The 13374-nt window shown below is 42.8% G+C and overlaps 1 protein-coding gene across 1 annotated transcript in view; it reads left to right on the top strand.

Moving 5' to 3' along the window:
* The first annotated feature begins 968 nt into the window (after positions 1-968).
* LOC123739282 (deoxynucleoside triphosphate triphosphohydrolase SAMHD1) overlaps positions 969-13374 on the top strand; it is a 37260-nt gene continuing 24854 nt past the window's right edge. Inside the window, exons 1-8 of the mRNA XM_082973157.1 lie at positions 969-1291; positions 8430-8496; positions 8674-8743; positions 10259-10419; positions 11051-11166; positions 11280-11350; positions 11487-11666; positions 12121-12221. Coding sequence (XP_082829283.1) covers positions 1108-1291; positions 8430-8496; positions 8674-8743; positions 10259-10419; positions 11051-11166; positions 11280-11350; positions 11487-11666; positions 12121-12221 — 950 coding nt within the window. The 5' untranslated portion in view covers positions 969-1107. The remainder of the gene's footprint in view (positions 1292-8429; positions 8497-8673; positions 8744-10258; positions 10420-11050; positions 11167-11279; positions 11351-11486; positions 11667-12120; positions 12222-13374) is intronic.

Genomic DNA, 13374 nt, shown 5'->3' with positions numbered 1-13374 from the left:
AGGTAGCACGTCCGGTGAACAGGTCAGGGTTCCATAGCCGCAGGCAGAACAGTTGGAACTGGAGCAGCAGCACGGCCAGGTGGACTGGGGACAGGAAGGAGTCATCATGTCAGGTAGTCCTGAGGCATGGTCCTAGGGCTCAGGTCCTAGGACCATGAAGAGAGAAAGAGAGAATTAGAAAGAGCATACTTAAATTCACACAGGACACCGGATAAGACAGGAGAAATACTCCAGATATAACAGACTGACCCTAGCCCCCCGACACATAAACTACTGCAGCCTAAATACTGGAGGCATACAGGAGGGATCAGGAGACACTGTGGCCCCATCCGACGATACCCCCGGCCCTGTCCGGGGGTATCGTCGGAATTATCCAATATAAAATGATCCAATATAAATGATCCAATATAAATGATCCAATATAAATGATCCAATATAAAATGATCCAATATAAATGATCCAATATAAATGATCCAATATAAATGATCCAATATAAAAAACACAATTTCTAAATTTGCTACATAAGTCCGAATCCAGGTGGTGAGTCACAAATGACTCAAATTGAGTAACAATGTGAAGAGAGTGGTAGAGGAAGATGGGTACAGGGTGAGGGATCCTGATAGGATGAGTAGGCAGAGACCAATAGAGTGGGATAGGAATAATATGTGCTTCAGTAAAGTGGGTTTCTTAGTATTCATAGTTGTTAACTGCTGAAATAGAATGTAGGTCACAGAAATAGAGGTTGTGGTGGCAGCTGTAGAGAAATACTTGGTATTGCAAGGTTTTACTGCAGAATATTTTAAATAGTGAAATGTGGAGAGTTTCATGAGGGCTAATAGTTGGCAGGGTCATTTTCCTTTTTCCCAATTTTGTATTACCGGACGTTCATGTCGGTAGGCTGTGACTGGCTCCACACTCCAATACATTAGGTGGCAGTGTATGCGCCTAAAAGTTGGCTACGATCCGCCAACCCAATCCCAAAGAAGAAGGTGTGGTTTACCATTTTTGACATTTACATTTTAGTCATTTAGCAGACAGAGCGACTTACAGTAGTGATCGAGAGTACTGCTTTATTGTGTTACCGGCGCTTTTCTATTACCGATCAATATGGATAAGCGAAAGCGTTCCAGAGAAGATTTACCGACCGCTGACAGTGACCATTTCAAAACCCCGGAGCAGAGCGTTTATACCGGGTTGTCGCGGGACGGGGACTTAAGGCAGTGCGATGTCGAGGACACTTGCAGATACCTGCGTCAGGAAGGTCTCGGGGCATGGGAGGAGAAATTCACAGGTTCGATTGTTGTGATCACTGTTTTGCATGTCTTCTCTAACTAGCTACATACACATGATATTTGACAGATCACTGTTTTGCATGTCTTCTCTAACTAGCTACATACACATGATATTTGACAGATCACTGTTTTGCATGTCTTCTCTAACTAGCTACATACACATGATATTTGACAGATCACTGTTTTGCATGTCTTCTCTAACTAGCTACATACACATGATATTTGACAGAACACTGTTTTGCATGTCTTCTCTAACTAACTACATACACATGATATTTGACTGATCACTGTTTTGCATGTCTTCTCTAACTAGCTACATACACATGATGCTGCTGACCCAGCAGCAGAGTAATTGCTAAAATCAAATCAAATTGAAAAAAAAAACAGTGAAATGCTGAATACAACAGGTGTAGTAGACCTCACAGTGAAATGCTGAATACAACAGGTGTAGTAGACCTCACAGTGAAATGCTGAATACAACAGGTGTAGTAGACCTTACAGTGAAATGCAGAATACAACAGGTGTAGTAGACCTTACAGTGAAATGCTGAATACAACAGGTGTAGTAGACCTTACAGTGAAATGCTGAATACAACAGGTGTAGTAGACCTTACAGTGAAATGCAGAATACAACAGGTGTAGTAGACCTTACAGTGAAATGCTGAATACAACAGGTGTAGTAGACCTTACAGTGAAATGCTGAATACAACAGGTGTAGTAGACCTCACAGTGAAATGCAGAATACAACAGGTGTAGTAGACCTTACAGTGAAATGCTGATTACAACAGGTGCAGTAGACCTCATAGTGAAATGCTGAATACAACAGGTGTAGTAGACCTCACAGTGAAATGCTGAATACAACAGGTGTAGTATACCTCACAGTGAAATGCTGAATACAACAGGTGTAGTAGACCTTACAGTGAAATGCTGAATACAACAGGTGTAGTAGACCTCACAGTGAAATGCTGAATACAACAGGTGTAGTAGACCTCACAGTGAAATGCTGAATACAACAGGTGTAGTAGACCTCACAGTGAAATGCTTACATACGAGCCCCTAACCGACAATGCGGTTTAAAAAAATACGGATAAGAATAAGAGATAAAAGTAATAAAGAGGAGCAGTAAAAAAATAACAGTACCGGTTAGTTGAGGTAGTATGTACATGTAGGTAGAGTTAATTAAAGTGACTATGCATAGATGACAACAGAGAGTAGCAGTGGTGTGGAGAGGGGAGGGGGGGGGCAATGCAAATAGTCTGGGTAGCCATTTGATTAGATGTTCAGGAGTCTTATGTCTTGGGGGTAGAAGCAGTTTAGAAGCCTCTTGGACCTAGACTTGGCGCTCCGGTACCATGTGGTTGCAGAGAGAACAGTCTATGACTTGAGTGGCTGGAGTCTTTGACCATTTTTAGGGCCTTCCTCTGACACCGCCTGGTATAGAGGTCCTAGATGGCAGGAAGCTTGGCCCCAGTGATGTACTGGGCCGTTCGCACTACCCTAAAGACTAATTTACATTGTCCTTTGAACTATAGTACCCTAGCTAGGCCAACTACAGTTGAAGTCGGAAGTTGACATACACTTAGATTGGAGTCATTAAAACTCGTTTTTCAACCACTCCACAAATTTCTTGTTAACAATCTATAGTTTTGGCAAGTCGGTTAGGACATCTACCTTGTGCATGACACAAGTAATTTTCCCAACAATTGTTAACAGACAGATTATTTCACTTATATTTCACTGTATCACAATTCCAGTGGGTCAGAAGTTTACATACACTAAGTTGACTGTGCCTTTTAAACAGCTTGGAAAATTCCAGAAAATGATGTCATGGCTTTAGAAGCTTCTGATAGGCTAATTGACATCATTTGACTCAATTGGAGGTGTACTTGTGGATGTATTTCAATGCCTACCTTCAAACTCAGCGCCTCTTTGCTTGACATCATGGGAAAAATCAAAAGAAATCAGCCAAGACCTCAGAAAAAAATTGTAGACCTCCACAAGTCTGGTTCATCCTTGGGAGCAATTTCCAAACGCCTGAAGGTACCACCTGTGCAAACAATAGTACGCAAGTATAAACACCATGGGACCACGCAGCCATCATACCGCTCAGGAAGGAGACGCGTTCTGTCTCCTAGAGATGAATGTACTCTGGTGCGAAAAAAGTGCAAATCAATCCCAGAACAACAGCAAAGGACCTTGTGAAGATGCTGGGGGAAACGACATAACCTGAAAGGCCGCTTAGCAAGGAAGAAGCCACTGCTCCAAAATCGCCATAAAAAAAGCCAGACTACAGTTTGCAACTGCACATGGGGACAAAGATCATACTTTTTGGAGAAATGTCCTCTGGTCTGATGAAACAAAAATAGAACTGTTTGGTCATAATGAGCATCGTTATGTTTGGAGGAAAAAGGGGGAGGCTTGCAAGCCGAAGAACACCATCCCAACCGTGAAGCACGGGGGTGGCAGCATCATGTTGTGGGGGTGCTTTGCTGCAGGAGGGACTGGTGCACTTCACAAAATAGATGGCGTCATGAGGTAGGAAAATGTGGATGTATTGAAGCAACATCTCAAGACATCAGTCAGGAAGTTAAAGCTTGGTCGCAAATTGGTCTTCCAAATGGACAATGATCCAAAGAATACTTCCAAAGTTGTGGCAGAAAGGCTTAAGGACAACAAATTCAAGATATTGGAGTGGCCATCACAAAGCCCTGACCTCATTCCTAATTAACATTTGTTGGCAGAACTGAAAAGGCGTGTGCAAGCAAGGAGGCCTACAAACCTGACTCAGTTACACCAGCTCTGTCAGGAATGGGCCAAAATTCACCCAACGTATTGTGGGAAGCTTGTGGAAGGCTACCTGAAACGTTTGACCCAAGTTAAACAATTTACAGGCAATGCTACCAAATACTAATTGAGTTTATGTAAACTTCTGACCTTCTGGGAATGTGATGAAAGAAAAAAAGCTGAAATAAATCATTCTCTCTACTATTATTCTGACATTTTACATTCTTTAAATAAAGTGGTGATCCTAACTGAATTTTTACTAGGATTAAATGGCAGGAATGGTGAAAAACTGAGTTTAAATGTATTTGGCTAAGGTGTATGTAAACTTCCGACTTCAACTGTACGTATTGTATATAGTTTTTGGTGGTGTGGTTTTTATACAAGCCCCTGAGCTTCTAACTACACCTGCACACCGTTTATTTATTCATTTTTATCTGTATTGTTGTTTTCTTTGGTGCAAAAACATTTAACTACACAGTAACAAATCCATCACCTCCACTATACTACTGGTCTGAACATTAACATGCATCGCTTGCGGTACGGTTTTGGAAGCATAGCAGGGAGAAATAATTGTTTAAAAAAAAAAGGGTTGTGGATAGGGTTCCCACACGGCCATATTTCGTATACATGTGGGTTAACCCTAACCCGTATACATGTGGGTTAACCCTAACCCGTATACATGTGGGTTAACCCTAACCCGTATACATGTGGGTTAACCCTAACCCGTATACATGTGGGTTAACCCTAACCCGTATACATGTGGGTTAACCCTAACCCGTATACATGTGGGATAACCCTAACCCGTATACATGTGGGATAACTCTAACCCGTATACATGTGGGATAACCCTAACCCGTATACATGTGGGATAACCCTAACCCGTATACATGTGGGATAACCCGTATACATGTGGGTTAACCCGTATACATGTGGGTTAACCCGTATACATGTGGGTTAACCCTAACCCATATACATGTGGGATAACCCGTATACATGTGGGTTAACCCGTATACATGTGGGTTAACCCGTATACATGTGGGTTAACCCTAACCCATATACATGTGGGATAACCCTAACCCATATACATGTGGGATAACCCTAACCCATATACATGTGGGATAACCCTAACCCATATACATGTGGGTTAACCCTAACCCATATACATGTGGGATAACCCTAACCCATATACATGTGGGATAACCCTAACCCATATACATGTGGGATAACCCTAACCCATATACATGTGGGATAACCCTAACCCATATACATGTGGGATAACCCTAACCCATATACATGTGGGTTAACCCTAACCCGTATACATGTGGGTTAACCCTAACCCGTATACATGTGGGTTAACCCTAACCCGTATACATGTGGGTTAACCCTAACCCGTATACATGTGGGTTAACCCTAACCCGTATACATGTGGGTTAACCCTAACCCGTATACATGTGGGTTAACCCTAACCCGTATACATGTGGGTTAACCCTAACCCGTATACATGTGGGTTAACCCTAACCCGTATACATGTGGGATAACCCTAACCCGTATACATGTGGGATAACTCTAACCCGTATACATGTGGGATAACCCTAACCCGTATACATGTGGGATAACCCTAACCCGTATACATGTGGGATAACCCGTATACATGTGGGTTAACCCGTATACATGTGGGCTAACCCGTATACATGTGGGCTAACCCGTATACATGTGGGTTAACCCGTATACATGTGGGTTAACCCTAACCCATATACATGTGGGTTAACCCGTATACATGTGGGTTAACCCTAACCCATATACATGTGGGATAACCCTAACCCATATACATGTGGGTTAACCCTAACCCATATACATGTGGGTTAACCCTAACCCATATACATGTGGGATAACCCTAACCCATATACATGTGGGATAACCCTAACCCATATACATGTGGGATAACCCTAACCCATATACATGTGGGATAACCCTAACCCATATACATGTGGGTTAACCCTAACCCATATACATGTGGGTTAACCCATATACATGTGGGTTAACCCTAACCCATATACATGTGGGTTAACCCTAACCCATATACATGTGCACATTTGGGGAACTGATAGTATTTCTGATTTGCTTATCGCACCACCACCTGTGGAGCTTCTCAAAGTAATGTTTTCTTCACCTCAAATAGCAAGCAAACAAACGTCTGTTTTTACATCCATTGAGAATTACAATAGTTCCTCAATGTATTTTAAAAATCTTTCCAGCTCTCTTCCTTTCATTATAAAATATGCCTACCAGATTACTTCTTATCAGTGCTTGACTTGGACTGAAATAGGTTCTGGTACTCATTTTGGGTGCTGGGACTGTTTATATTGAGGTGCAGGAGCTCCACTATACTTTTGAGCTGATATTCTATAAGAGGAAGAGGAGCTCAAGCAATAGAACATTTGAGGTGCCGGTACTCAGCTCTGGGGAGCTCCTGTGTCTTTCCTCTTTCTCCATTCACCCAGTTAGTCAGACTCCAGGCACCAACCACACCAGGAATTCTCTTCAGGTATTAAATCTGAACATCTGTCGTCACCCCTGAGATGACTCCTTTGACGGGCTCTCTACTCCGAAGTTCAAAGTACAAAACTTTTGTTGTCCGGATTATTTTATTAAGGCCCACTGCAATGAATCAAAATAAGACCACTCTTGGTCACTCTGACAGTCTTGACTTTTCCCAGCACACACTTCACTATTTTCAACACCTCAAGTGGGTTTCCCAAATACTGTATGCATCCTTACTCAACAAACGCATCCCAACAGGAAGCGATTCGTTACCATTCATAGACGTATCCTTCACTCCAATTTTTGACAATTTCTTTTTTTGTTCCAGTTTGACACTACTGTTGTCCATTCAGAACATTAATCTTCATCAACCTTTGCTCGACGTGCTGCTTGATTCAAACTCAGCATTCACTTCCACCATTTTCCCCATCAGCCATCAGACTACAACAGAATAGTCTACCTGTGCTAATTAGCTAGCTGTGTCTCGAAACACCTGTGTGTAACCGGAAGACGGACACCACAAACATCTTGTTACTGAAAAATACTGCTGCAACTCTGTTAAACAGTGTCCAGTAAGTCTGTATTAAACAGTGTCCAGTAAGTCTGTATTAAACAGTGTACAGTAAGTCTGTGTTAAACAGTGTCCAGTAAGTCTGTGTTAAACAGTGTCCAGTAAGTCTGTATTAAACAGTGTCCAGTAGGTCTGTATTAAACAGTGTCCAGTAAGTCTGTATTAAACAGTGTCCAGTAAGTCTGTATTAAACAGTGTCCAGTAGGTCTGTATTAAACAGTGTCCAGTAGGTCTGTATTAAACAGTGTCCAGTAAGTCTGTATTAAACAGTGTCCAGTAACTCTGTATTTTGATGTGATATGAAAGTACTGCCTGCTGCAACTCTGTTAAAACAGTGTACAGTAAGTCTGTATTTTTCAGTTGTGAAATTATTTTGATGTGATTTATGTTTCTAGAACCGTATCGCAATCGAGAATCGATTTACGTTTAGATGGAGTATTTGGCTGTTTTGGGTTCCAGAGCCAATTCAACCTTTTAAACTGAACATATAAGGTCCTTGGACTATAAGCAGGGTGGGAAATTAACACCAGCCACCAGCTAAATGTTAGTACATTTTGGCATTGGCAGGTAGAAGGTCTAATATTTCCATCCACATTGGCAGGTGGTCACACAGCGCATTTCTGAGAATATTTTTGGGATCCAAAGCCCATTGTGTGTGTGTGTGTGTGTGTGTGTGTGTGTGTGTGTGTGTGTCAGCTCTGTAAGAGAATATTTTCAACATTACGGTGGTGAAAATGGGGTGGGGTGCAGCATAGGTTCAAACAAGAGAGTGAAATATGGAGACCTTGCCGGCTGGAACACACACTGATATCCACTACTGTCTGTCTCGATCTGTTGCGCTCTTTTCTTTGAAATCACTTTCAATCAATTTCACAACCATTCAGTAAGTGTTTTAACATTACAAAACATGTGCATGCATTTTCTGTGATTTCTTTATGAATTTTGCCCCCCAAAATGTGTCTGGTAAAATTTGGGCATCCACCAGCCACTACTGTTGGTAGACCAAAAAGTACATTTCCCACCCCGACCATAAGGCTTCTTTAATCCATTATTGGGCTAAGTAACCACCCATCCATCCCCCATCACAATCTACCCTCCTTACTTTCTCTATGGTATCGGTTAGTGCCCAGCATCAAGGTTGTTCCAGCCAAATAACTGAATTCATCTGATGAAGAAGAAGGTTGGTAGACTTGCACACAGGAAAGATGATCTGTCCTTTTTGTTTGGTTTTCCCCCACACAGAGCAACAGATAACAGGAGTGGGGTTACGATACCTCACAGAGACACATCTGGAGAATATGGGCATAAGGTATGTGTGGTGTGGTTTCAGTATGGGGTGGGGTCATTTCCGTGTTCCAATCTAATGTGCACCTTCTAATTTTGGTTGATTTGTTGTGACATATTTCTCTTAGTCAATTTCTTGAGGATTGTGATGTTCTGATTTTGGTGTCATGATTATGAACTGACTCTCTCTCTCTCTCCTCAGGCCTCTTGGCACACGGCTGCAGATTCTGCACTGCCTGAAGAAGCTGTGGCAGATTGCAGCAGAGACCAAGGTAACACAATAGAGGTTTTAGAGGCCCTCTTGGCTGCAGAGTCCCAGGTTACACAATAGAGGTTTTAGAGGCCCTCTTGGCTGCAGAGACCAAGGTAACACAATAGAGGTTTTAGAGGCCCTCTTGGCTGCAGAGGCCAAGGTAACACAATAGAGGTTTTAGAGGCCCACTTGGCTGCAGAGCCCAAGGTAACACAATAGAGGTTTTAGAGGCCCTCTTGGCTGCAGAGCCCAAGGTAACACAATATAGGTTTTAGAGGACCTCTTGGCTGCAGAGACCAAGGTAACACAATAGAGGTTTTAGAGACCCTCTTGGCTGCCGAGCCCAAGGTAACACAATAGAGGTTTTAGAGGCCCTCTTGGCTGCAGAGCCCAAGGTAACACAATAGAGGTTTTAGAGGTCCTCTTGGCTGCAGAGCCCAAGGTAACACAATAGAGGTTTTAGAGGCCCTCTTGGCTGCAGAGCCCAGGGGACACAATAGAGGTTTTAGAGGCCCTCTTGGCTGCAGAGACCAAGGTAACACAATAGAGGTTTTAGAGGCCCTCTTGGCTGCAGAGGCCAAGGTAACACAATAGAGGTTTTAGAGGCCCTCTTGGCTGCAGAGGCCAAGGTAACACAATAGAGGTTTTAGAGGCCCTCTTGGCTGCAGAGCCCAAGGTAACACAATAGAGGTTTTAGAGGCCCTCTTGGCTGCAGAGACCAGGGGACACAATAGAGGTTTTAGAGGCCCTTTTGGCTGCAGAGCCCAAGTGTTGCTCTTTTAATCTGAATTTTCTGAAATTCTACACATTTTACTATGGGTCAGAAATACCATTTTAAAGTTTAAAGCTAGTTTCCTGCTGTTCTACATATTTGTCATTGTGCTGAGAGAAAAGTTGCAGTTTCAAAGTTAATATCCTGCAATTCTACACACTTTGCCATGGGGCTGAGTTAACATTATGCCTTGTTCTTATGCTATCTGAGTGACTCAAACATTATAACAAAATACATGGAGGCCCCAACATTTCAGATTCTCCCTGATTTGTCTATTTTTTATTTTGGTGATTGTTAGTTCTTAAATATGATCTTATTAAAAAACAATATTGCTCCACTGTCTTTTCTACATACTTTATATCTGGTTTTAGTCATTTAAGTTTACACTGAAAACGTTTGACCATCCTGAAAATGATTAGCAAAAGGGGAAACATTGACTTTGAGCCCACATAGAGAGACTGACGGACAGGGAGAGAGAGAGAATAATCCATGGGAGAGAAAATCACCTCAACCACATTGTACTTCATTTAATTTATTTATTTATTATGGTGAAAGAAGTAAAACACCCTGAGTAATAGCTGTTTTTCTATTCCATCATGTTCTCTATTCCCTGTTTTATAATGTTTTTCAATTCTATTGCAAGTGTAATGACCCTACTCTACCCACGGCCACATAACTAGAGATGCACCCTTTTCTATTCCAGAGAGGGAACAATAGAGGAATAGTAGTATCAGCACTAAGATGTATTATTGTCTCCTGTAGGTGTTTATTGACCCCATCCATGGACATATAGAGATGCATCCTCTGTTGGTCTGTATCATCGACACCCCTCAGTTCCAGAGGCTCCGCCACATTAAGCAGCTGGGAGGAACATACTTCGTCTTCCCTGGAGCCTCCCACAACCGCTTCGAACACTCCATAGGGTATGTAGGAGTGTGTGAGTATGCACTAGCGTAGAGTACAAGTGTGGGTGCCTGAACACTCCATAGGGTATGTAGGAGTGTGTGTAAGTTTGCACTAGCATAGAGTACAAGTGTGGGTGCCTGAGCACTTCATAGTTTAAAGGTGTGTGGGCTTGACCTATAGAGGGTGTGTACACCTTTTTAAATCCATGATGCAGAGTGTAATGCGCAAATTGGGATTTAGTCTATGTGGTTTTAGAGGCGCTACCCTGCATTCAAAGTGTTTGTGTGGTGTCAGGAAAATAACCTCACACTCAACGTCAGCAAAACAAAGGAGATGATCGTGGACTTGAGGGAGCACCCCCCTATCCACATCGACGGGACAGTAGTGGAGAAGGTGTAAAGTTTTAAGTTCCTCGGCGTACACATCACGGACAAACTGAAATGGTCCACCCACACAGACAGCGTGGTGAAGAAGGCGCAATATTCAACCTCAGGAGGCTGAAGAAATTTGTCTTGTCATTGATTTGAACAGGCACAACAGAAAAATCCTTTTCAGCCTCTTCCTTAAGCTCTCAGTTCCCAGTGGTTACCTAGCAGGTTTCATGAGTTGGAAAATGGTTGTTATGGTTGTTGTGGTTGTGTGTTTCAGGGTGGGTTACCTGGCAGGTCTGCTGGTCCAGGAGTTGAATGAGAGACAACCAGAGCTCTTCATCTCCCATAGAGACATATTGTGTGTCCAGATCGCCAGTCTCTGTCACGACCTGGGTGAGTCTCACACACACACACACACACACACACACATATATATATATATATATATATATACACACTTTTTTCAATCTTACTGTCTCATAAATGTGATATCTCTCACTCTCCAGGTCATGGTCCTTTCTCCCATATGTTTGATGGGATGTTCATCCCTAAAGTGCGTCCAGAATCTAAGTGGAAGGTAAGACCTTTCTTTCCTCATTCTGTTTCTTTTTCGCTCTCCATGTCTGATGTTTGTGTCTATATCTTCCTGTGTTTGCTCAAAAATGTGCAGGTCACCTGTATTTGTGTGTACGCTCACCTTGTGTGTGTTGCAGCACGAGGAGGCGTCCCTGGCAATGTTTGACCACCTGGTGCGTGAGAACGCCTTAGAGCCGGTGATGAAGGAGCATGGCCTGGTCCTTCCTGATGACCTGGTCTTCATCAAGGAGCAGATTGCTGGACCACAGAACACTGTCCTTCTCAGCCAGGGAGTAAATCAGCCAGCCAGTGAGCCGGTTAGTCAATCAATCAATTTAAGAATCATGTAGGCGTGGGTTCGTTTCCCCACTTCTGACACCGATGGTAACAGAGACCGCCCGAGCGGTAGAAGTTTCGGTGAAGAGGCCCAAAGATGACGATAACAAAACAGAAAATATAAATTGGGGGTAAACTGAATAAATCAAATCATAGTAGAGCTCTCAAATGAAACCAGACCTCAATCAACGCCTGAAATCCGGCAGCATGCCATTCTGACCCTTGTTGCCTCCTCACTGAAACCTTCACCGCTGGGGCGGTAAACGTTACAATCATCTATCAGCATCAATCAGTCAACAAACATCAATCAATATTACTTCATGAATATGATTTATTTATGCTTTCTAGCAGTTAATTGTCTACGGGTTGAATTTAATTTGGAGTTTCATGCTCGGTTCTCACAGGATTCTGAGTCTGTTCTTTTTCTCTTCACAGTGGCCATATAAGGGCCGACCAGAGAAGAAGTCCTTCCTCTATGAGATTGTGGCCAACAAAAGGAACGGCATCGACGTGGACAAGTGGGACTACTTTGCCAGGTGAGTCCCCCAGTTGGAGTTTATCCCTTTTAGAAACTATGATCATTTCTGGAGTAAGCTATATTAGAGATGTAACAATACATAGGACCATTGGAGTATATTAGGAAAATAGTGCACTATGGGCAACTTTTCTTAAATTATCTTCAGGGCCTAAAATGAACACCTGCCAAATGCGGGTAGATTTTGGCATTGGCAGGTAAGATGTCTATTTCACCAGCCATGTTGGTGGGTGGTCAGGGCTCCACAGTGCGAGCATTTCACTCGCATTTGTGAATAAAAAGTATGATCACATTTACAGTGAGGGGAAAAAGTATTTGATCCCCTGCTGAATTTGTACGTTTGCCCACTGATAAAGAAAGGATCAATCTATAATTTTAATGGTAGGTTTATTTGAACAGTGAGAGACAGAATAACAACAAAAAAATCCAGAAAAACGCATGTCAAAATGTTATAAATTGATTGGCATTTTAATGAGGGAAATAAGTATTTGACCCCCTCTCAATCAGAAAGATTTCTGTCTCCCAGGTGTCTTTTATACAGGTAACAAGCTGAGATTAGGAGCACACTCTTAAAGGGAGTGCTCCTCAGCTTGTTACCTGTATAAAAGACACCTGTCCACAGAAGCAATCAATCAATCAGATTCCAAACTCTCCACCATGGCCAAGACCAAAGAGCTCTCCAAGGATGTCAGGGACAAGATTGTAGACCTACACAAGGCTGGAATGGGCTACATGACCATCGCCAAGCAGCTTGGTGAGAAGGTGACAACAGTTGGTGTGATTATTCGCAAATGGAAGAAACACAAAAGAACTGTCAATCTCCCTCGGCCTGGGGCTCCATGCAAGATCTCACCTCGTGGAGTTGCAATGATCATGAGAACGGTGAGGAATCAGCTCAGAACTACACGGGAGGATCTTTTCAATGATTTCAAGGCAGCTGGGACTATAGTCACCAAGAAAACAATTGGTAACACACTACGCCGTGAAGGACTGAAATCCTGCAGCGCCCGCACGGTCCCCCTGCTCAAGAAAGCACATATACATGCCCGTCTGAAGTTTGCCAATGAACATCTGAATGATTCAAAGGACAACTGGTGAAAGTGTTGTGGTCAGATGAGACCAAAATGGAGCTCTTTGGCATCAACTCAACTCGC

Source organism: Salmo salar, chromosome 03, assembly GCF_965601325.2.
Source record: "Salmo salar chromosome 03, fSalSal1, whole genome shotgun sequence".
In the NCBI taxonomy this organism is placed as follows: Eukaryota; Metazoa; Chordata; class Actinopteri; order Salmoniformes; family Salmonidae; genus Salmo; species Salmo salar.
This window is presented reverse-complemented; position numbering and strand designations above follow the sequence as displayed.